Here is a 24,483-nt window from a genome sequence, read left to right on the forward strand (position 1 = left end):
TAGGGGGTGGGCAGGTGCATGATGCATTAGTGAGAGGGATGCATGAGCCTAGAAAACATGATGCATTAGTAAGAGGGATGTATCAAAGGGCGGGAGGAATGCATGAGCCTAGAAAACATGATGCATCAGTAAGAGCCTAGAAAACACGGCGCATCAGTAAGAGGGATGCATCAATGGGTGGGAGGGATGCATCAGCCTAGAAAACAGGATACATTAGCCTAAAAAATGCAATGCATCAGTAAGAGGGATGCATCAAAGGGTGGGAGGGATGTATTAGCCTAGGAAACGCAATGCATCAGCCTAAAAAATGTGATGCATCAGTAAGAGGGATGCATCAAAGGGTAGGAAGGATGTATTAGCCTAGGAAATGTGATGCATCAGTAGTACTGCAGGGGGAGAGGGTTGAACATTGATGCATCATAGGCATCAGCCTATATTGCTGGGATGCATCAGTATTTGCAGGCCTACAGTTGTAAGACAAATGGCCGTTTCAAGCGGATTGTGAGCTTGCGAACGTTGATGCACACAAACATGGCCTTTGTAAGTGGTCACATAAAGATCCTCCATAATGTGTGCCTCTCTCCTAGTGAAACACACATCCAGTTCACCCCAGTCAAAAAGGACCTGAGTTGCAGATCAAATCCCCATTCTCTTTTGTTCTCTGCACTCATCCCATTTTGCGCATCGCTCGACAACTGGGATGCATCAGTGTTTGCAGGCCTACAGTTGTAAGACAAATGCATCACCAGTACCGCTGCAATCACAGCATTTTATTCCATCACCATGACAAGGACAACTGCTGGGTCTGATCTGGGCTGGGTGGCCATGATGGCTGTGATGTGGCTGAGGCTATCTGATGCCCAATGTTAAAACCTTACCTTACCTTATCTAGGTTTTGGACTTTTGGTGACCAGTGCGCTTTTAGATATTCACTGGAAGCTGCTATAGCTCGGAAATCCTTGTCAGCATCTGGATGAACATGTGTATGGAAGACCTTTTGAGCTGCAGAGGAGTCATTCATGGTTCTCACAAATATATAGGTTTGGTGGCGACATCGCCTGAAATTGCTCAACTCAGACATGGTTAGACATGGCGGTATCTGACAATGACTAGGGCATCACACCTGTCGATGGTGTCAGCCCTAACCCAGCTATGTCTGGCAATCCATAGGAACACTAATGATGACATGAGGCGAGGTTGACATCGTCACATTAGCTCAGACTTAGCCAAATATTTTAGTGCTTCTCAGATATTATTCAGACATTGTGTTCTCATTCAAATATCAACAAGATATCAATTATTTGGCAACTAGATACAAGTCATTAGAGTGCAAATAAATGTACAGTGACCATCAACAAGTCAGTTGGCTAATCCGCCACCAATAAACAATCCTTATATCTGTCAACTCCTGGACCCTGACATCAGTATACCCTTGTATGTTGAGATGGTGTGAAAGATGATGTCATCAAGGTAGACTGGATAAACCACCATAGTGGTGCCTACAAGAAGAAGCGAGTCAGCAAGGGATACGATGCAAGCCGCCACTGGCTGGCTGAATGGAAACACGTCAGCTAGCTATACACAAGAGAATGCATGGAGAAGACATACCTGACTGACATGTCTCTGACTACTACAGCTTCACAGAGTCCTCTGATTGTACCCCATTTGGTGTGCAACCATTGAATTTTCGTCTTCTGAGAGTCTAACTTGTATAGGGAATCAACATTATATATGCAAATATGCAGCATATACTCACTTTTGTGATGTTTTCAGCTCCGGATTTGTTCCTGGATTGTGATTTGTTTGTGTCTTGTGGAGTGGAGTGGGTTGAGAGTCCTCACTGAGCAGCATACACTCAGTAGAACTGTGAAGAACTACTAACTTGAACACTTGCAATGCACCATCATAGTGGTTGGGGTTAAAGATAAGATTTGCCCCAATGGACCTGCGTCGCACATTATGGTCAGTGGGGACCAAACAACACACAAACACTGCCGCACTTAGTGAAAAAAGCTGGAAAGGAGAATTTGATGGTGTTGGCATGAGTATCAGAGTGATATCTTGCCAGCATATTTTCATACTATAGCTGCCAACGATGGACCATCAATGATGATAACAATCATCAGACGATGATGTACTTTTCAAGGAAGGTTTAGTATGAGCTACTACAACTACTGTACTAATGCAATCAATTCGATAGTCACATGTCATGCCAGATGGTGTCTGTGTCAAAAATAGGTGTTAGTCACAGGTCACAATGAGGTTTGTTGAAACAATGTCACAACATTGTAAACAGAAGCAAAATTTGCATCTGCTACCTCCTGAATTACTGAGATGGCAGTTTTCTTTAACTATGCAAACAATATATGGAAATGTGTGGTTACTTACTCTCCATCATCATGGTGGTGCCAAAATCTGTGTGAGTACAATGTGTTTGCCTTTTTCTTCCTTTTTCCCCGCCCTAATGCCACTTGATCTGGCTCGCAGTCAGTGTCCTCCACATCCACTGCAAACTCCATGCTCTCCGCCTCAGTGTTCAATATCAGTCTCCCATTCAATTTTTCGACTCCCTCAACACTCAAAGCATTCCCCAACATATCAGCAATGATAGATGCACACGGCACATTGGTGTCGTCAGAAGGATCAGTGCCGTAAATCTCTACAGCCTCACCTGGGTTTTGCTTTTGTTCTCATTTTTGCTTGTGGTGCTGTCCTTCATCTCTTGGGGTGTGTGACTTGTGAGTTCTTCCCAAAACTGTGGATCATCAACTTTGAGGTTCCTCAACTTCTCTCGCACAGCATAACTCGTCAGGCTCTCATATGATAAATTGAATGTGCGAACATGGCACATCTCAAATGCCTAACTCATCGGTCTTGAGTATGTGGCCACCAAAGGGACTCGTTTACTCACCTTCTTTACTATGTCAGGCTTATTGACAGTCATGAACGCATCCCATAACCAGGTAATGCTGCGGTCTCACAATATGCCAATCCACCTATCGACAACAAAGTGACTCTCTTTGTGGGCAAGCTGCTCTGACAACTCCTGGACAACATCACTGTGATATGAACGCTTCAAGGAGTGTTTGAATAGACACTGAATCCCAATGTCGCATGGCTGAAACAAGCCTGTGCATCCACTAGGCACGTAATTCAGTATGATGGTAGGGTGGTTTTTCTTCATCTAAGTTCGAAACTCCTCTGACTGATGAACTGACCAGATGTCAATCTGCCAGATTGACTTCTGGGTATGCAGTAAGCCTAATTCTTGGGAATGCATAGTACTGTGGGTTGACCAATACATTTTCGTGTTGGAATGTTCGAGAAGGAACCCTGCTTTGATGCAGTTCTCGTAATCTTGGGCCGACGGACTGGGGTGTGATGCCTTGGAATATCCTTGATAGATGGCCTGCAGGGGCAGCATGGTGCTGTTATTTGCAATCGAGACCATGACTGTAAAGGCACACTTCTCATTGTTACCCACAGTTGAAACCTACTTGGCCCCCGTCTTCGCCCAGGTAAAGTTAGAACCCTGTGCATAAACCACCTGTGTCTGATCAGAATTTATGTAAAGTGCAGCAGGAATGTCTTCTTCCTTGATGGTGTATGCGAGCCGAAGAGATGCTTGTTCGTGACAAAACCAGATGATATTCCACATCCATCTGACCCATCCTAAACCCATCTGCGGGTATCCTTCTCCCATCCGACGCTTGCCCATGCACGCATGGATGATCCGTCACTCGCATGTGTGGTCGGATGCAAGTGCATGCGCTCAGATACGTAATAAGGTGCATCAGATTGTTTTGGAATGTTTCGGGTGTACATGTAATAGTGAGTGCATTCAATACAAGTCATGGACTCATAGGCGATACACATGGTTGGTTAGCAAGCGGGTTTTTGCCCATATATTAGAGGTGCTTTGGTACATACTTTCCCTCAGTTGTTTCCATCGCCTCCTTTGGCAGCGGCTGAGGTATGTCTTCACTTACATTCATTTATACCACAGTGTAGCTAATCTAGAGTAGTGCAGATCCCATCCGCTTTACTTAGGTGAATACAGTCGTTTCTATCGCCTCCTTTGGCAGCGGCTGAGTGCGGATCCCATCCGCTTTACTTAGGTGTATCTGCAGACCCGATCTGCATCGCTTAGGGTACTAACAGATCGCATCTGCTTCACTCAAAGTTTTGTCAGTTCACACAAGTCTTCCCAGTTGGTGGGTGTTTTTTGTGAAGCCCTTATCACACATTGCTCAGACCAATTTATGCTATTGTGCAACCAGCACCGTACAAACGTGTCCGAGCACTGAAACTGGGAACCATCTTTAGCTCAGTGGTCAAAAATCTTGGGTGCCAAATCAGAGATCATTGCAATCATGATAGCCCGGATTGTTATGAGGGTGAGGACTGCTCCACTATCATGAAGAGCTTCGAGGTGTTTAATGATTGCTTTCTCAACAGCTGGGAAATGTGTCTAGACCAATTTTGGGTTAGAGCGTGTCACATTGAACAATGGAAACGGTACTTACAAAGACACCCTTTTGTCCCCCATTTGAATGTCCCTGGTGATTTCCCAGTTCAGCCATATGAAGTGCAGCTTCTGTCCACTTGGGTTTGCCAGTGCGATCAATCCAACCCTCGACAGTTGAACATGCAAGACCTTTGAAGATGATGGGATCCTTTTTCCTGAGGTACTGAACTAGCCGTGTCGAGCTCCACATGACTGATGGGTTCTTGATAGCATTGTCAATCTGAATCCATGTGAATGGCCCATGCCAATTGTGATAGACTGCATCTTTCTTTGTGTGTGTACGTTTACATCCTGGTGGACACTTCTTCTGCTTACGTTCGTGTTCACATTCCTTTGCAGTGCAATTTGGTCATGTCAACTCCACAATGGAGGAACATGATATTTTCGGTGAACAGTCCTTCATGGATGATGGATCAAGCATTCGCTGCTATGCCACCGTTAAAATAGATCCGCATTGTATATGATGTTACATACCTTGAGATTTCTCTTTGTTCCTCCAAGGGTGTGCTCATTCATTTTAATTTCTTCATCACATATCTTTTGCCGATGTTTACACTGCCATTCGTTGTTCTCTCCTTGCACCTTCAACTTTCGCCTCTGTTCTTCCAGTTCATCCAATTCTCAAGCCCACTCCCATCCCTCATCTAAATTTGCTTCAACTACTGTGAGCTGAGCCTTCAACTCCTCTTGTGTGCACGGCTTCAGAAATTTCATCAGACCTCATGAATTGCAGAGTGGTGGGATTCCTTGGTGCATGCTTTCTTGTTAGGAATGACAGCAGCAGCTGATGCTTGTGGCCCATCAGACTCGGATGATGACTCCCAATCATGGGGTGCAGGCAAAGTGGAAGATTTGGGTGAGCTTGACTCAGTTCTGGATGTGTTTGGCTCAGCTCAAGATGGTGTTTGTAGGAGGGGGCTTGTCTCACTTTCAGAAAATGAAGGACTTTCTGATCAGACGAGGTGGGCACCAGTTTTGGTGTGAGAAAAGATGAACTGATATCCTTGACTGATGGACTTGAAGCTCTATCAAAAAAATTCAGCAATGCCCATGCTTGTATGTGAGCTACACCTGCCTGGTCGAGATGGTGATTGATAATGTCTAACAGGATCTCAAGCCGTCCATTCCTCACATGTGAAAGAGCAATCAGGGGATACTCCGTAGAAAGACAATGATGTGTGAGGGCATTAAAGGAAAGGAGACCACATGAGAAGGCATCTTTTTGGTAAGTGATTGCGAGTGGACGTGTAGTGAACTGATGACCAGTATGATGATACATCCACCAATGCAGTACAGTAAGCATGTCATTCAAAGGCTCTTGATTGAGTGAGTCACTGTAGAGGATGGAATGAGATTTGAAGTTGATAATGACTGTCACCCAGTGGTTTCTATTGACATTTATGAGGAAGCCAATGCAATGACCAAGGCCCGACAACAGTGCATGCCCAGCCTTGTGTATGCATGCGAAATGACGGCTGTCTTCATACTCCCCTGAGGTACATGCTTCATATCCTCTCTTCAAGAGAACGTAGAAGTACACACTCTCAATTTCAATCTGCTGATCTCCAGGTTTGTGTTGTAACCTTCCCCAAAGTAAGTTGAGCATTTGATTTTCATGGACATCAGATAGCCACTCATCTGTGCAATATGCAGCCAGTTCGACTGTCCACTTCAAGTTACTGAAGCCTCTGATGTTTGCAGACCAGAAAACATGGCCAAGAGCATCATAAACCTTATCAATTAAGGTCCTCATTTCATTCTTCTCTTCATCTTTCCACAGCTGACCTCTCCTCTCCAGTTTCTCTCTAGCGTGGATCCACAGCTCTAGATACTTGGTTCAAAGTGTTGTGACCTCACACCAGTAAGTCAGAACCCAGCACGGAAGCTTTGTCCCTGGGGCACCTGTGAGATGAGTGCATTCAAGTGACTGTGCCCCATTGTCCAACATTGAAACACTTAGCTCTGCAAGTGCTTGCAGTGTTTCTAAAGAAGGAACAGGTAAATCTTGTAAGAGAGTTATGTCCTGGACTGATGGTCGATCCGTAGAAAAGAATGTGGTGGCAGGGATTTTTTTTTTTGGATGCAGCAACTGTAGGGAGTTTGAAGGCCAGCAAATCAAGCACCGAGAGGTTTTTGTGGGGTAGAAGCAGGGAAAAAGCTTCCTTGGGAGGCTCTAGAAGTGGGTGAAAGTATCGCAGATGTTTGATGTTCATGTTGATGTGGTGGCACATTGATTGTCAGTCAATGATTGAAGAATTCAATGTTTTTGATATCATCTAATGTTGCCTTTTTTGGCAGATTCCTGGGAGTACTAGTAGGATACAAGTTACATGTGACTAAGTTCCACTCTGCAGCTGGTTTTTCTGTGCAAGATGTGATTTTCTATTGTTTTTAAGACCTTAGTGTCGAAAAATAAGGCAGTGTCACCGGTCACAGAGCTTAGAGTCGAACTGTCGAATTGGTGGACAGTGTCACGGTCACAGTAGGTCGTCGAATTGATTGCATTAGTACAGTAGTTTCACTGCATATATATATGCAACTACAATCCATTGTATTATCTATGATATGTCCGACAAGTACACTACAGACAGGTTGGTATCTACCCGACAAGTGTGTCTGACAGACGGGTATCACGCTGACACACCAATGTCACCAGTGGCTGACACATATTGCAGATGTGTCAGCAATAAGCCCTATATCATGTGGTGTCTGATTTCAGCAATTTTGGTGATGGAGTTACTGGTGAAACGGTTAAGATGATATGTGGGGGTCGTAACAATCTAACTGATACGATAGTACTCGGGAAGCGCCGACTGTGTGAATTGAACTTGTTTTCATCTTGTTTTCATCACTGTTCTCTACTATTCAGATCTCAGATGTGTTGCACCTACACAAGAGTTCATGATGTCAACGTGTTAGGCATTGGAATCGATATACATTTGGCTTCTCAATTTTCAAACTCTGAGTCTCTGATTTGGGCCACTCTGGTGTGGAATTCCTAAGTGGTCTAGTATTGGACCCAGATCCAGGCTGCACCATGACATCCAAGTATGGTCGATGTTTTTTTCTCGATTCCAGCTTCTACATCAGGGCCTCAGCAACTGGAGACAATGTTCCTGGTGGCTGAGTGGCTCATGATGAAGAGAAATCTGTTTCAAACAGATCTCTTTTTGTGATTTCCTAGCCCACTGGGCCCATCGCATCCAGTACATAGTACATGGGATTCCCCCAATGCATACCTTGTTCTCATACAGTGGACTCCTTTAGAACCAGTCTCCTACAATGCACGAGGTTTCTGCCCTTAAGTCCTCACATTTATATAATTTGAGGCATCATGCTGACTTCACACAGCCCGCTTCATGATTATGGCACAGTGTCAGATGTAGTCGTCTATCTGAGCTGGGTGTGCTTCCACTCACCGACGTTCCTGGAGCTCTACACCTTATACATCAACGTCTCATGTTAGCAGTACTGGCAAACAACATCGTATGATGGAACAGTCAGACTCAGAGCTAGCAACTGCGTTATGGGAACACGCTGTCAATGCCACTGCCATGTCCTGGTGATTTATGTGACCATCCCATCCAAGTTGACCTGGTAGTTTTGGTCGAAATAGTTTCCCCCGAACGGACTGCTGCGGAGCTGAGTCAGATCATTTGCTGCAGGTCGCCATGTTCTTTAAACACGCGCATTTTGATGTAAAATCGATTTCAGTAACACCCACAGGAGGCCATTATACAGATCTCGTCACAGGATATGGATCCAGGCATAGCGTGTAGCTGTACCTTGCGTGCTATTCGGGCCCAGGACTCCAAGCACTCAAAGTTGGACTGATCCTACATCTAAATTTCGAAAGTGCTCACCAAGCAGACTTTGATTTACCCAAGTGTGTAATGCTGCATAGCATCATACCTCAATAGTTTTTCAGACAAGGAATGGTACCATTTGTTACACGCAGATTTTTGGTAGTTCGTTTTATCCAACAGTGTAGTAGTATGTCAAATGTGATGTTATCAGTGCCAGTTTTACTATCTAAGCAAAGATAAGATGTGGAAAGACCCAATATTGCGAACTTTGTAGATCTCTGCTGCTTTACCTCACCATAAGCCATCTCCAACCAATCAGATGCTTCAGGGTGCAGGTTGTAACCCATCAAACTTCTTTGGCAACTGAGGCAACTTAAGCAAGAAGTTGGGTGTTTTTCAGATGCACCGCCTGACTCCTTGAAGAAAAAGGTTGGACATGTGTCAGGTAAATTCCCTCGGAGACCTTTTCATTACCATTACTTATCTGTGATCTGCTGACTATGTATGACAGTCGAAAAATGAACCCATCCGAGATGAGTTGTCCATACTCGACCGTCATAATCAGTAGGACGGGTTGTCTGACTTGTCACCCTCACAAGTCACAACCCATTTTTCACCAAAGTTGGTATGGATTGATACTTTTATCATATAGTGATATCACTGTAGATAGTAGTTCCAATGAAAATCACTGGAAAATGCACTGGTGCTGAATGTTTCAGAGTAACTTCCACTGAAACTGCATGCAGTTAATTTCATTGGAATGCTGATTCTGAATTTCAGCTTATCACCCTCAATTCAGCACCATCCTTTCAGTAGAAAATTTACTGAATCAGATTCAGCTCTGTATGGGTTGGGGCTTGTGTTGTAACTGGTACCCCATGCCTTCCTATAATGGTAATTTATTTGGTGTTCAGTTGCAAAGCACCATTACAGCCATTTGCAGAACGCTAGGCCAAAAAAAATTCACTACATACACAGGGGTATTTCAACTTCTATTCTCCGATCAGATATTGATACATCTTCCGAAGATATCGCAATGACCACTTACTAATCCCAGTGTAACGATGAATTGTTGGGTCTTTGACATTTAGCAAGCTCATTTGTAAAGCAACTTGTTTTCGTTCCTTGGACATTGTTAAGGTCGTGCTCAAGGGAGAGGTTACTCAAAGGGCTTCGGCTTCAGCTTGTATGCTGCGCCCCTTACCTGAGTACGTGCCCTTTAATTTCTGGGGGACAGAGGGGAAGTCTGACAGAAGTCCGGGGAGTTCCGGAGGACTTAGTGTTGGTGGAGTTCGGCGGAACTCCAGAAGGTTTATACGGGGACGGAGTAAGGCTACTATGGAAGTCCAGAGTAGAAACTGAACAGAGGTTAGACTACCCTAAGGTAGAGCCGGAGAAGTAGTCCTAAGGTTTAACCCCTAAGACTCGGAGGTGGACAAGAGGTGAGACTCAAGTCTGGAGATTGCAGGAATGAGCAGAACTACGATGATATTTGAACTAAGGAGTTCCGGAGTTTTACAGGGGTTTATATACTGTAGGTATCATGTAGGTAAATCAGTCAGCAAAGGTAAGGGCTATGTACGAAGCATGTGGAAAGTCTATTACTAAGTATAACAGATCAAAGCAGTGAAGTCGGAAGTGAAGTAAGAATGGATGGATCAGTAAGCATAGTGGAATAGGACATAACCGGTAACCGGAGCAATAGCTAATCTAAAAGGAGTTAGGGGTGAGTGCGGAGATAAAGGCGGAGCGCCGGGCAGAATAGTAAGACGGAGGACCGGACTTCAATAAAGTAGATCTGGAATTCCGGGTCCGGAGGTACGGGATATGACAGACATGTATCGTCCCATCCAAGTTGTAGATCAAGATTGTCTGTCGGAAGTTAAATTTTGTTGTCCTGATTTATTGCTGAATATATGTAGTGAATATTTTTTGGCCTAGCATTCTGCAAATGGCTGTAACACTTCTTCATAGTATGGTATGTATGTGGCTTACAAGACTAATCACTTCCCAGTTGATCTGAAATAAAGTAGTTTATCATTAATGCAATTACAATTATATCAAGCTACTGTACTTGGAATTTATGTGGTAGTAAATAGAACAGTAGCTAGTGTTGTAGTGATAATTGAATGGACTGACTCAGTCACTTGGGTGGAAATTTTCGCATTTTTGTCATGTGACATTGTTTTGGTATATATATTGCTATTATTGTGCAGTTATACATATGGTCTTGTGTGGCTGAGTGGTAATGATGCTGCACTTATAATTGTGTGACGTCTGCGGTCCTGGGTTCAATTCCTGCCCATTGCAAATTATAATAAATGAAAATTGATCATGTCATGTGACATGTGCTATAGTATGGCGACATTTCTTTTGGCATAACTTCAGCATATTTTCAGAGTATGCTTTCAGAGTACGAATTCAGAGTAAAAAACGGCAATATCAGCACCTCTATTTCAGCTCTTAATGCTCTTAGTTTCACCGAATTATCTTCTGATTTCATCTAGTGAATTTCATTGAAACTACTACCCACAGTGATATGAGCGCTGAGCGCTCATCATTCCATGTCCCCGAGATACATACCAGTGTCTGACTTGCCTCAGAAAGGGCAATTTGCAATTAGCGTGCCTCAATACTATCATTGCTGTGCGCCGCTCAAACAATTGATATACATGCGTATCTGCAACATGCAAGAGCGCCAGACGCTTCAAACCCTCACCATCCATCCATCCATCCATCCTCCTCATTTCTAACCTTCTTGGTTCCTAGCCCTCGCCATGTCTGTGGGCGTCTCATACGACACCCTCGAGTACTTCCCAGCTCAAAACGCTACCGAGGAGACCCTGTCACAACACGGATCCCATGAGGGACATATGAAGCCGACTAAGCCAACCAAGTCCCTCCCCAGTCGATGGAAACCTCCTAAATCATTTGTCCCGCGTTTGATCTTCCACGTGACGTGCTTTTGCTTAACGTTTCATTCAAATTTGGATTTCATGTGGGAGATCTTCCAAGAACCTAAGGGTTGGGAAAGCTTCCATATTAAATACCTCGCTCAGCTCAATCAGCTGAGCACTGTGGTATGTCCGGTGATGTTGTAGTGCTATGACCTTCCCTTATCGTTTTTGATAGCAAGGATTGCTCCTTACGACTGTCGCAGTCTTCATCTCCACTCCGGCGCCTCTGCCACAAATAGTAAACTACGGTGCTGGCGGACCGTATACACTTCTATCAGAATCATTGGTATTCTCGTTGTTTGGTCTGTTGTTCCAGCTTTATGTCTCCGTCGTGGGGCAGAGTTATCAACAGCAGAAAACCTTCAAGGTGAGCAGGCGCAAAGTCCCTACCAGCTCGTACATACTGACCCCAAACAGACCTTGAAGCGAAATAGATGGCTTTTCCTATGTCATATCATGATTCTCTCGATTCCTATCTATACATTCGCTATATCTCTACTGCTACTCCTCTTCGGTATGTTTTTGTTCTTGCCCTCCGCTCGTCTTGGTTCCTAATCAGTACATCCTGACTAGCTATATCTGTGACGGGCTTCCTATCCTCTTCGACTTCGGCTCAGATTTTCACCGGAGCAACTTTTGCCTTGCTTTTCGCGTGTCTGTTTGCTTCTATCCTCCCGTCACCATTCTATTCGCGACTTTATGGGTTCTTGTGGGGGAAGACAGACTCGGAACCTGACGACAGCGAGGATGAGTTGGACGGAGAGCTTCATGAGAAGGAGGGCGCTTAGTGCATGCAGTTCATTTCAAGACGTGTTCTTCTCGATGTACCTGTACCGATTTTTAACCCAGTATTGTGTTTGAGAGCGCACTATTAACTCATGATCTCTTGCAAGGAGAGCTATTGTGAGCCACAACATCCGGAGATCAGATCGCTACAGCAATGCTTAGCCATTAAAACCGTTCGTCCATGGTTGCGAAACGTCAAGGTGCTGCTACTTGCAGACTGATCAGTCGGCTGCCAGAGAGCGGCGACTGCGGTGCCGAGAGTTAACGTTCATTGATGATCGACTCAGCGCCGTGCTTGTCGTTTCAGTGATCAACGGCCCGTCCCCATGACCGTCATTCTCGGTGGAGTCCGGCGACCGTTCGCAACATGAATGAAACATCACCTGACAGTGATGTTGAGATCAATGCAGCATTGTGAAGTTGCTGTCTGTTGCTGCTCGGTGGCAGGGAACTTACCGTCAAATTTCGGCATTGTGCGTTCCATTATGGAAGATATGATTATGACAATCACGCGAATGTTAGACCGCATTGCACAAAGACACGCAACGTTGATCATGTCGTAAGCTTTGCCAACTTATGTTGGAGGCTCTGTGTGAGATGAGAATCGAAACTACTGGAATGTTTCAGAACGAGGTACGCCACTGTTCGGGCTGATGACCTTGGTGAGAGAAAGATGTCGAAGACAACCTTTCCAGAAATTACTGTTGGTCGGACTCGTCACCAATGATAATGTCTCCGACATCCAATGAACAAAGGTCCGAAGTAGGGAGTAAAATTCGTATGACGTACCGACGTATCATGCTATTGTTATGAGGGTGGGTCAGGGAAATGAGTCCATATAGGCTTGATATATAACCACATACGACTAGTGTGTGCCTTTGATGACACTTCTTTCTATCATTGAAGCAATGGACGAAGAACGAAGAATGGATGCGTCAGTCAGCAGTCCCTGACTAGAATCGCACTGCACGAAAGGAATGAGACATGCGAAGCCCGTGGAGCTGGGAAACCCAGTGCCCTGCAGTGGGGGCGCAGTACTTGCAGGCTATGCTCCGAAAAGCACTGCTAATTGTTAAAACGGAAGATCCGGTAGACCTGAGGCCTGATACGAGGAAATGACGTAGGGCGAATACACCTAATTCTAGTGCTGGGAGGCCTGTGGTGGACGTGTGATACCATCATTAGGGTGGAGATCGATGGACCAAGTGCTGGACTACTGAGGACCGGTCCAGTGGTCCGCAGTAGACTGTCGGCAGTGATCCGGCTCCACTAATTGCACAGCGCTGTTTTGTGAGTTATAACCACCCAAAGAACGTCTTGTTCACATCCAACACCGTCGTAGTTCGCAACATCCACAATGTCCACCCATTCTTCCCCAGAGCCTTATAAACGTATGTTTTTTACTAGTCTCTTTCACTTTTAAAACCTGACTTTTCGTTTTGTTTCGCGGCAGCCATGACCATGTCGCCATCTTCCAGTGCACACTACTCGCCCCCTGTTGATCTCAGACGTATGACCTCCAATTCGACGCTGCTCACCCCCCAAAAAGATTCAACTAGGGAGCACAGACTCTCTACACATACCTCTCAGCATTTGAATACGAGGTTGGGTTCTCGCTCACCCTCCTCAATTCCCTCATCACCCACATCAGCGTGAGCCACTCCATCTCATTTCATCAACACTGACATTTAAATTCATTGCCACGTACAGCCACTCATCATCATCCGCAATCTTCGAGCGTGATATTGAGCCCATGCACCCCCCGTCTCCCCCTTCTCACCCAAACCCCCATCGCATTCCACGCGCAAAAGCCACTGAACAACTCGAGCACAGTGTACCTTCTGTACTCGATAGTGCTGCATCAATTCTTGCAGCCTCCTCTCCCATGGAGGACGATCACGTTTCCGTCCTTACTCCCGCACGAGATCGTGATCGCTTCACTTACAGCGGTTTCGCCAGCCCAATCGGTAGCTTGAGGAGCAGGAGCCCAAGTCCAACAGGAAGGACGAGCTTATTGCTGAGCATTCCGTCTCAGCAGGGGCACATGAGCCCCCTAAATATTCCCACACCCAGTGTGGGAGCAGGGAGTCCACAGAGGCTGAGTATCCAAACCAGCCCGCTCATTTTCCCCTCAAAGCAGGGTCCGAACACATCAAGTTCGAGTACCAAGGCGTCTCTCAGCACGCCAGCGTCTGTATATTACTCTACGCTCTCATCAGCCGAATCCTCACCTACAACTACGACCGTCGAGCATCCCTCCGCCGCACTCCCTCCTACCGCCATCCAAACACTCGCTCCCTCATCCACCTACACATCTTCACCTTACTCGCGTCCCATCACCATCTCCCACCCGCCATCGCCCACCCATGGGCCCACTAAGCGCCTCTCGTTCATGAGTTACGCTGACCTACTGGCATCGACGCCCGCATCGATGGTTCCTCTATCATCATTCACTAGCTGTGCGACTCCCGATCCGCCACCCCACATCCCAGGTGTCGAGGGGTACGCGAACAATCAGCACGACGCCGCGAGTCTAAGCGGTCGTGATCGGGATAGCATCGCCCTCCTGGACGACATCGGTGGCGAATGGCAGCGCGAGGGTCTCGGACGAGGCCTCGAAGAGAGATTAGAGGCCTTGATGACGGTTCACAGCAAAGCATGAGTATCAAGGCGCTAAAGTCAAAAATGCGGCGTATGCGCCTCTTCCGAGTCAGTTTGTCTTACCCCGCCTTTCTGACTTAGCGCGCGCTACGAACATGCACTGAAACTAATGATATTTTACGATTTCACGCTGTATTAATGTGTCCTTCGTTCTATGCATATCTTTCGATATTCCTACTATTACCGTCCTCTGATGCCGGCTACCTACCCCTACCTCCTCCAGGTCGAATAACTATCTATGTTTGATCGCCTTATTTCGTTACTTATGATATGATCGATTGTTCTTCGCATTTAGATGCTATGATGAAGAGATACTTTAGTTTCTTGTGCAGGCTCAGATAGTACTTTTTTTCCCTTCACACTCGAAAATTGTAAGGGGATTGGTTATGAGTCAATATATTAACTTGGCTTAGAATTCGGAATGACTACTTCCTTCGTCAAAGGGTGCCTAGGGGGATACATCATACTAACCATTTGTAAGAGTAATCAATGAGCAAGGGAGCCTCCCGGAGACGGCACCACGCGTCCAACTGCGTGTCTACTAGTAAGATTCTATGTAGCCTTTCTCTTTTGACTCCAGACGAGTTGCTACCTCCCCATCCCTACCTTTGTTGGTCATCCGAGCATTAGTCCACAAGTCTGCCACACAGTGGTACAGTGGTGAACCGAGAGTCGACACCACATGACAAACGCCAATGAATGCCAATGTTGTAATTAGATAAGTTTGGACGAGGTCGAGCCGAGAAAAGAACTTGATAGCTGCGAGGAACAGCGCAGTAAGTCGCAACCACGCAACAAGTACAAGGTGAACTGCTCACTAAGAATCTTCAGCACTACTGTTAGAGTGACTTCGACCGCCAAAGCCAGGAGGTACCAAAAAATTCTCCAGCGCCCCCGAATTAAGACCTGCGACAAGGTCAGCTCTGGCTTGCCATCCTTACAATCGACAACGTGATTACCTACTTCTATAGTGGCGCGCTTCTGATAACACCAAAACAACAAGAAGCCAAGCGACTCCGCCAAACAGGCGCAAGATAGACCAAATCTGTAGAAGACATCTCGGGGAAGTAGTGGATTTGCGGAGGGCATAGTGGAAAACATGAATCCTTGCTGCCCAAGGACAAATTAAGTAGTACGATCAATTTGAATGAACTCGTCAACACTTACTACCGCATTCACTTGAGCGAGCAGGGTTAGATATTGAACATGCTGGTCTTCCCAGCGATTTGCCTCTTTCAAGAGGCCGTGTAACCAGCGCAGATCGCTGTGCCAGGTGAATATGAAGCAGCATGTTCTGAAGATACACAGCGAAAGACGGGATTTTGGGGCATGCCAGGTGGGTGGAAGTTCTTCATTGAAGGGGACAGTACTAGGCTTTGACAGCAGTCTCGGGCACTGACTGTCCCCAGTACACTCTTGAATACACTGAATTTGGCTGAACATCAGCAACGGCAATGTGGTAGTCAACTTTTTTCTGAGTTAGGATTCACTGCGATGATATGTAGGCAGGTGAAAAGGGTGCATGCAGCTGCCTCGTGTTGACTTTGCTTCAGCCTGGCAGCACAGAAGATTTGAATGCACGTGTAACTCACAGGCTCCGCCAGATGAGTGTTAACAGTTTTGAAAGGAGTGGCGGATGTAGCATGGCTGCATTGCATAGCATGACGATTCTGCTGCAAGCATTCCTGAAATGACAGACAACTTTTCAAAAGGGAGACGCTACCTCGTAAATTGAATGCCGTGAAACTCCCGCGGAATACTCTGTAAGTACTAGAACTTCGAAGTTACTCACTTCTGGAAACTATGCGTGTAATTGGCACGCACCGTCCAAGCAAGGCTTAATCCTTGAATTGCCTCAGCCTTGAGGCCTTGAGGCCTGACTCCTGAGCGCTACACAAGATGTGATAACCTGGCGACAATTGGGTGATTGCCGGAGCGCTGGCGAAATCGAGAAGTCTGCAATGATGTAATATGTAGTAAATACTATCTTTATTAGAGCCAGTTCGGCAACAGGATGTTGGCCGACATTTGGCAAATTGTCAGGTGAGAAGTTGTCGGCTTGATTTTTGCCGAAGGTCGGAGCGTGAATAGTATGGACGCATTTGGACCAACCCCCGATACTACTGTACGCTGTTATCTACATAGGTGCCCGTCCTTGGATTCAGCCAGAGTCCCTGCTGCAATGGATTACTCTATCCTTCTAATCAGTATCTTAATCAGCGCTACAAGCAGTGTCCTACAATCCATGTATTCGAAGGATCCAGAGCCGTATCATACTTCTGCCCTCTCGGGCGAAGCATGGGTCATGGAGTTATTGTCTGGTCACCCAGATCGAATACAGAGTGAACTTGGTGTGCATGCACACGTTTTTGCAGCACTTATCTCTGAAATTCGTGCCCTCGGTCACACCAACTCCAAGTTTGTTTCGCTAGAAGAACAACTTGTGATTTTCCTGTACACTGCTGTCATGGGCTTGTCTATCAAGCATGTCGGCAAAAGATTTCAACATTCGAACAATACAATTTCTCGGTAAGTAGTATGTGCTAATAACTGTTGGTAGACTGATTGTATGTCCTATGTAGTTATTTTTGCAAAATGCTCACCATCTTCTCGTCCTCCCCCTTCTATACGAAGTATGTTCAGTTGCCGGATGCCTCTGTCCCCAACAAAATTTGCTGTAACCCCAAGTTTTGGCCGTTCTTCAAGGATGCCATTGGGACCATTGATGGGAGCCACATCCACGCGTCACCTCGTGCATTTGAACGAGGCCTGTATCGAAATCAAAAGGGTTTTGTTTCCCAGAATTGTCTCTTCGCCTGCGACTTCGAGCTCAACTTCACATATGCCCTCACTGGCTGGGAGGGCTCAGCCACAGACGCACGCGTCTACAAGGCTGCAGAGGGTTGTGACCTTCACATTCCCGTAGGGAAATACTTCCTTGCAGATGCAGGTTTCCCTCTGCGGCCTGAACTACTCATTCCTTACCGTAACGTGCACTACCACCTCGCAGAATAGGGCCGCGCAAGTGTTCGGTGAGTGTACTGGCCATTATTCTTCCCGCTGTGCACTGATTTCCCACAGGCCAACTACCAAACAAGAATTATTTAACCTCCGTCACACATCAGCTTGAAACATCATCAAGCGAATATTCGGTGTCTTGAAACGACGTTTCCGCATCCTCCTTCTATCCCCATCATATGCTATGGGTATACAAGCTCAGATTCCAGCTGCATTGTGCAGCATTCACAATTTCATTTGCTTTCATGATCCTGCAGAAGGTAGACTGCCGGATGCAGACTATTTGCCTGATGATGCACCTGCTGCAAACTCAGAGGGCGCACCAGCAGAAGACCACGCGGCTGTGCACAACGATCTACATTTGATGCGTGATGGCATTGTTGAAGCAATGTGGGTGGACTATCAACACATTTTGCGGGAAAGACATGCTCTTGAAGATGACGACAACGACAACGATCTATCAGACCAAGGTATCTCGGAGGATGAGGGTGGACTGGGCTAATTCTCACTAGTAGCACATAGTTGAACTTGTACAATATATCATGATACAAAACACGCACAATACAGGATGTGGGATACTACATGTTGGTACGATAAATGTGACAGGCGGTAATAGCTCTACACAGATGCAAGGAGTCCCAAGATAAATTCACAGCGCATCTCAAAGTCATCCTCCAGCTCAATGTAAGCAGCGAGATTGTTCTCGCCTCCTGAATGAGAAAAGATCCGCAAGAGCTTGGCTCTCTGAGCGACTGACAGGTCTCCATCTCCAGTGCACATAATTGCCAGGCCATGAGAAACCATGGTAACCACTTGAACAACTGGCACCGGCTCAGCGACCACATTTTTGTCGATATTTTTGTCGATAATGTCGGTGAGGCGATTGATAGTACCTTGCATGTTCATGATGGCGGCCGCTGGAGTAATCTTGGCAGCTATTTTGGCAGCGCTGCTCATCCCCATCTGCACGCTGTCATATGCCGACACTTGAGCCTTCTTGAAGGCTGGTGACTGGGATGAGTGCACCAATGTTGGCGAAAGGGGGAGAGTTGATGAGTGGTGACTATCAGTGTAGCTGGACTTGGGGGTGGCATTGGAATTGTAGGATGACGTCTCCAGGGTGTCAAGCAGGGTATTGGTGCGCAAGCGTTTACTGGACTGGGAGCCAGCAGTAGTAGCAGAGGTCCCATGGAACAGGGTGCTAGGGGGCATCATCAAGTCAGCGCTCATGTCTGGCACATCGCTAGGGCCAGCGGCGCTAGGGTCTATGTCCATATCGAGAAGGTCAAGGCTCCCATCAGCACCCTTGAGCACATTGTCTATATTGACAGAGGCGGGGGCTGCTGTGGCAGGGTGGAAAGAGTGGTGTCCATGAGCACTGCTGTTCTCGCCCAGGATGGTCTGCATGTCATCATACCGAGACCATCCTTTGTTGCGAAGAAGGCATAGTGTAGCTCACGACTACTTCGATGTCAGTCCATGTCCCAACACGCTGTGCCATAGTGACATACCTTTGGTGCAACATACGCATCCCAGACACTGGTGGCAGCAACACCCTCGATTCCAGCTCCTCGTACATTGTCCCAGTGGAAACCAGACACATTGTGGTAGATCTCAATTTGATTGAAGGTTTTTTTGAGCTAAGATCTGGTCAACCCATGATCAATCAAGATAAGATCATATACGCACCAAGGCCCACTTTGTCTTTGCCATCTTGCCCGTCTTTTGTGGGCCTATAGTCTGAATCACCTCATTAGTGTTGATAGCAGCCGCTGCGCTGTTGAAGATAGTCATCAGGAAATTTCCACCATCACCGCCTGCTGCCTGGTTCTCGATCAAGTGCTGAAGTAGGACATCCACCTCCGATTCTTGCCAATGTGCCTTTGTGCTGTTGGCTGGTTGTGTTGTCTCGGGTTCAAGTTGAGCCATGAGTACAGTTGCGAAGTTTGCACAGATGGCGATGAGGGCAACAACACTAGTACAAATTCTTTGGCGACGATGACAATCAATAAAGTAGGGAGAATTCATGGTACAAGTAGGAGAAGTAAAGTTTGAAGTCCGACGTCTGGGACGCTTCGAGCCAAAAACCTCTCACCTGACATTTGCCAAATGTCAGCCAACATCCTGTTGCCGAACTGGCTCTTATACTCATTCAAATTGATGAGGAGTCGAGGACGTCTCAAAAACGCCGTTCTAACACCAAGCTGATATGGCCATGGAAGACAATCACACTTCTGTCTTGGCTCCTGCACGATATCGTGATCGCCTCACTTACAGCGGTTTTACCAACCTAATTGGACAAGGCCTAGAAGAGAGATTGCTAGAGGCCTGATGACAGTTCATAGCAAAGTATGAATATTAAGGTGCTAAAGTCAAATGCGGTGTATACGTAGCGTCTCTTGAGTCAGTTCGGTTTGTCTCACCCCGCCTTTCTGACTTGGCGTGCATTACAAACAAGAACTGATTGTTCATGATGATTTCACGCTATATTAATGTGCCCTTCGTTCTATGCACATCTTTCAATATTCCTATTATTACTGTCCTCTGATGCCGGCTACCTACCTACCCCTACCTCCTCCATATCTATGTTTGATCGTCTTGTTTCGTTACTTATGATACAATCCATTCTTCTTTGCGTTTAGACGCTATGATGAAGGAACACTTTAGTTTCTTGGACAGATCCATTTGACAGCCGCCTTGTTGCGAGGTGAAAATACACACTATTTTCCCTCAAAATTCAAGGGGATTGGTATAAATTACAGTACAGAAGGAACAATTTTCTTCCTTCCAAGTGAATGTCCATTTGCAAGAGCAATCATTAACTATCAGAACACTCGACCAACCTCGAGATGAGTTCAAGGTTCAAGCAGCACTTCCTCCCCTTCCCCTCTCCCCCGCCCACCACTGTTGGCCATCAAAACATGGGTCCATAAGTCCATCACATGGTGGTATATTGGTGAACCGAGAGTCGACACCACTTGGCAAATGCCAATGAATCCCAACGTTGAGGTCATATAAGTTTGGACGGCTCTGGACTGAGATAAGAACCCTGTGAACCCGATGGCTGACAATGAACAATGTAAGCAAACCACGTATCAAGTACAAGTGAACTGCTCACCAATAATCATCAACACTACTGATATGAGAAAAAGAAGGACTGGAATCACCAAACACAGGAGGTGCCAAAAAATTCTCCAGCACCTGAAAATGATGACCTGCGGTGAGGTCAGCTCTGGCCTGTCATCTTCACAATTTATTATGTGATGACGCATTTTTGAAGTAGCACACTTTTTATAATGGGTTGCAGTAAAAAATGCATGTAGCTGGTACAATAGCTCAAATAACGAAAAGATAAGTGACTCCACCAGACAGGCATAAGATAGATCAGATGAGTAATTGACATCTTGGGGAATGGGTGGAGTTGAGGATAAGAAAACTGCCACAGTGGTAAGCATGAGTCCTTGCTGTCCAAGGTCGAATTAATGGATCGGTGTGAATGAAGCAACACTATCGTGAACACTTACTACGATGCTCACTTGATTGAGTAGGGTCAGATATTGAGTATGCAGTTCTTCCCAGTTATTTCCTTCGCTCAAGAGGTCGTATAACCAGCCCAGATCCCTGTGCAAGGTGAATACAAAGCAGCATACTTTGAAGGCCCACTTAGAAATACAGAATGTTGGAGGATTCCAAGTGGATGGAAATCTTTGGAAGAATGGATCATCTGGGTTACTATCAGGCTGTTCCAGCTTCGGGCACTGTATGCCCTTACTGGACACTGGAAAATTCTGAGTTTGGGTGGGCATCAGCAGCTGTAACAGGCGGTAATTGACTTTTCTGAGCCAGAAGTCATTGTGAGGATATATAGGTCAGTGGAAAGGGGCATGTCGAAGAAATGAAAGGGTTCACTGCACCTGTTACCTGATGGCACAGTAGTGCTTCTGCATAGATTGAGGGCCACTCGACTGTATTTACTTGGCACATGATCGCAGAGTCCAGACTCTATCAGTAAACTATGTACTTGGTTCTGTACAGTGCCACAGTGACATACATTGGACAGCTCTGTACGGAACATCCCGAGCCACAGAGCTTCATCTAGTAAATATAACAAACAAATTCGCATCTTTGATAACTACCAACGTAATTTACGTGTAAGACAGTTACCTTGGCCCTGGTCATAAGTATGAATTGTCACGCACTGCCCCAGCAAGGCATGATCCTTGAATTGCCTGAGCCCTGAGTGTTGAGCGCTCATAAGGGTTGAAATTGCCTAGCGTCAATTGGGTGATTTGCTGAAGTGCCGATCAAGTCAAGAAGTCTGATCATATGCAAAGTAAATACCGTCGAGTGACCCTCAATCTATGCAGAAGCACTACTATGGAATGTCAGCTCCACTTTCCCGGACAAGGATGTATGTAGATGTATGTTCTTTGGGAACACATGCGGCTGCCCAAAAAGTTCGAAATGGACTCGGAGGTAAAAGGTCAGCCGTAGATAGACGACGTGGATGACCAGTCAGTTTGGTGTTATCAGAAATATTTGCCTGCAGAGAAATGCATTTGGGGGCCGGCTTGCAATAGACTGACTTTTGAGGTAATAGCTTGTAGTTTGCGACGAGCTAGCTTGAGAAGACCCAGGTGTTGAAGCTCAATCCCTTGATCTTTTTGAGTGCGTCTAAATCAGATAAGTGATGGCGTGCACACACCTCCTTGCTCTTTCGAGGGTGGGGTGGCATGGTGGTGACCATACAGAACTTGAGATCATGTATGAATGACGGAAGAATACAAGAACACAGACTGACCGCACGATGTGCCACGGCGTACCGCCACTTCCATGTTGGTTCCGCGACTAGATTTACGCAAGGAGATGCTCATCTGTAGTATGTACATGTGTCATACTTCGCCAAAAACGTGGAATATCGTAGAAAAGGCAGGCTGAATCCCACGAGGAATCATTACACCGGAGTTCTGCGAATGTGTCGATCACAGTAGCGCACTGGCAGAGCGTCAAAGACACTTGGTAATTTGAGATCTCGCAATAAATCTAACCTGGGCTCGGTCATGGTCCAATTCGGCACCTCGTTCAACAAGGTAGATGTGGTGGAAACGGGGAGCATCGAGATTGTCGAGCCGAGTGTACAGTTTGAAGGTACATCTGCCTAGGGGTCCGGATACTACCACTGAACTAGGGGATACTAGTACTCAATGTCCATTTGTAGGAATAATCGATCGTGGCCATTAGCACACCTGCTAGAACACTCGCCCAACCTCCGGATGTTCAAGCGGCGCTTTCGCCCCCTCTTGTCGTCCAAAGTGGTGAGTGCATAAGTCTATCAAATAGTGGTATGGCGGTGAACTCAGAATCGACACCATATGACAAGCACCAATGAATGCCAATGTTGAAGTCATATAAGTTTGGACGAGTGTAGACTGAGATAGAAAACCCGTGAAGCCGATGGCTGATGATGAACAGTGTAAGTCGCAATCACGCATTAAGTACAAGATGAACTGCTCACCAACAATCATCAGCACCACTGATATGAAAAAAAGGATGACTGGAACTGCCAAACCCAGGAGGTGCCAAAAAATTCTCCAGCGCCTGAAAATTATGACCTGCGGCGAGGTCAGCTCTGGCCTGTCATCCTCACAATCTACTATGGGACGCACTTTTGTAGTAGCACGCTTTTGATAACGGGTTGCGGCAAAAAATGCGTGTAGCTGGTACAATAGCCCAAACAACGAAAAGACAAGCGACTCCGCCAAACAGGCATAAGATAGACCGGATGAGTAGTCGACATCTTGGGGAAGGGGTGGATTTGAGGAGATGAAGACCGCAACAGTGGCAAGCACAAGTCCTTGCTGCCAAAGGACAGATTAGTGCGATCAGTTTGAATGAACGAACCCTATCGTCAACACTTACTATGGTGCTCAATTGACCGAGCAGGCTCAGATATTGAGTATGCAGTTCTTCCCAATTATCTCCCGTACTCAAAAGGTAGTATAACCAGATCAGATCCCCGTGAAAGGTGAATACGACGCAGCATATTTTGAAGGCCCACTTGGAAATACAGAATGTTGGAGGATCCCAAGTGGATGGAAATCCTTGGAAAAATAAATCGTCTGAGTCACTGTCAGGCCGTACCAGCCTCGGGCGCTGTATGCCCTTACTGGACACTTGGAGATTCTGAGCTTGGTTCGACATAAAGGATGGTGGGGTAATTGACTGTCTCTAAGCTAGGATCTACTGCGAGGATATATAGGCCGTGGAAAGGGTGCATGCTGCCTCATGCCGATGGCAAGGGTTCACTGCGCGTATCACTTGATGGCGCGATGCTACTTTGCTTCAGTCTTGCGGCACGGAATATTACGAATGCATGTCTAACTTACCGCCGCCAAATGAGCGCTAATAGTTTTGGAAGGAGGGACAAATCTAGCTGTATGACTGCGTGGCGCGACGATTCTGCCCAGGCATTCCTGGAAGGACGGACAAACATTTCAGAGGGGATAAACTATGCTCGTAACTTGAATACCTTGAGAAAGACCATAAGCAGAAGTTCATTTCAGGAATATGTATGAATTAGCACGCACCGTCGAAGCAAGGCTTGATCCTTGAATTGCCTGTCTGAGCGCTGCTCATAAGATCTGGGATCACCTAGCGTCAAAACACACGTGCAACGTTGCGCGAGGCAATGTCGCTGTGTTGGGAACAGTGGCGGCCTCAGCATTGC

The 24,483-nt window shown here is 46.2% G+C and overlaps 7 protein-coding genes across 7 annotated transcripts; 2 read left to right on the forward strand and 5 right to left on the reverse strand.

Annotated features, from left to right (window-relative positions):
- Positions 1–778: 778 nt before the first annotated feature.
- Positions 779–3,718, reverse strand: EDB91DRAFT_1087362 (uncharacterized protein; the record flags this gene model as incomplete). The annotated part of the gene is made up of 12 exons (XM_041316200.1): positions 779–853; positions 884–1,002; positions 1,124–1,156; positions 1,431–1,552; positions 1,609–1,706; positions 1,757–1,787; positions 1,883–1,945; positions 2,389–2,570; positions 2,672–2,815; positions 2,912–2,969; positions 3,303–3,428; positions 3,498–3,718. The coding sequence occupies 12 exons, from the start codon at positions 3,716–3,718 to the stop codon at positions 779–781; spliced, it is 1,272 nt and encodes a 423-aa protein (XP_041170584.1).
- Positions 3,719–4,327: 609 nt separating this feature from the next.
- EDB91DRAFT_1087363 (uncharacterized protein) lies at positions 4,328–5,044 on the reverse strand (the record flags this gene model as incomplete). The annotated part of the gene is made up of 3 exons (XM_041316201.1): positions 4,328–4,471; positions 4,527–4,859; positions 5,003–5,044. The coding sequence occupies 3 exons, from the start codon at positions 5,042–5,044 to the stop codon at positions 4,328–4,330; spliced, it is 519 nt and encodes a 172-aa protein (XP_041170585.1).
- Positions 5,045–5,603: 559 nt separating this feature from the next.
- On the reverse strand, positions 5,604–6,272 carry EDB91DRAFT_1035429 (uncharacterized protein; the record flags this gene model as incomplete). The annotated part of the gene is made up of 1 exon (XM_041312795.1): positions 5,604–6,272. A coding segment is annotated over one exon (669 nt), but the record flags the coding sequence as incomplete, so codon positions are not given.
- A 4,723-nt stretch (positions 6,273–10,995) lies between these two features.
- EDB91DRAFT_121818 (uncharacterized protein) lies at positions 10,996–12,264 on the forward strand. The gene is made up of 4 exons (XM_041320861.1): positions 10,996–11,414; positions 11,467–11,658; positions 11,709–11,805; positions 11,865–12,264. Exons 1-4 carry the CDS (start codon positions 11,112–11,114, stop codon positions 12,077–12,079), a joined length of 807 nt encoding a protein of 268 aa, XP_041170587.1. The 5' UTR covers positions 10,996–11,111; the 3' UTR covers positions 12,080–12,264.
- A 1,266-nt stretch (positions 12,265–13,530) lies between these two features.
- EDB91DRAFT_1170202 (uncharacterized protein) lies at positions 13,531–15,155 on the forward strand (the record flags this gene model as incomplete). The annotated part of the gene is made up of 2 exons (XM_041320166.1): positions 13,531–13,729; positions 13,788–15,155. Coding segments are annotated over 2 exons (1,151 nt in total), but the record flags the coding sequence as incomplete, so codon positions are not given.
- On the reverse strand, positions 15,010–16,384 carry EDB91DRAFT_121826 (uncharacterized protein). Its single transcript, XM_041320862.1, has 5 exons — positions 16,331–16,384; positions 15,906–16,266; positions 15,702–15,848; positions 15,557–15,644; positions 15,010–15,497 (listed from the first exon to the last, which is right to left on the reverse strand). Exons 2-5 carry the CDS (start codon positions 16,179–16,181, stop codon positions 15,280–15,282), a joined length of 729 nt encoding a protein of 242 aa, XP_041170589.1. The 5' UTR covers positions 16,182–16,266; positions 16,331–16,384; the 3' UTR covers positions 15,010–15,279.
- Positions 16,385–22,961: 6,577 nt separating this feature from the next.
- EDB91DRAFT_122092 (uncharacterized protein) lies at positions 22,962–24,044 on the reverse strand. The gene is made up of 4 exons (XM_041320903.1): positions 23,676–24,044; positions 23,423–23,614; positions 23,272–23,368; positions 22,962–23,214 (listed from the first exon to the last, which is right to left on the reverse strand). Exons 1-4 carry the CDS (start codon positions 23,955–23,957, stop codon positions 23,006–23,008), a joined length of 780 nt encoding a protein of 259 aa, XP_041170590.1. The 5' UTR covers positions 23,958–24,044; the 3' UTR covers positions 22,962–23,005.
- Between the last annotated feature and the right edge of the window lie 439 nt (positions 24,045–24,483).

Source organism: Suillus paluster, assembly GCF_016628075.1.
Source record: "Suillus paluster strain FC165 chromosome Unknown EDB91scaffold_127, whole genome shotgun sequence".
NCBI classification, from domain to species: domain Eukaryota; kingdom Fungi; phylum Basidiomycota; class Agaricomycetes; order Boletales; family Suillaceae; genus Suillus; species Suillus paluster.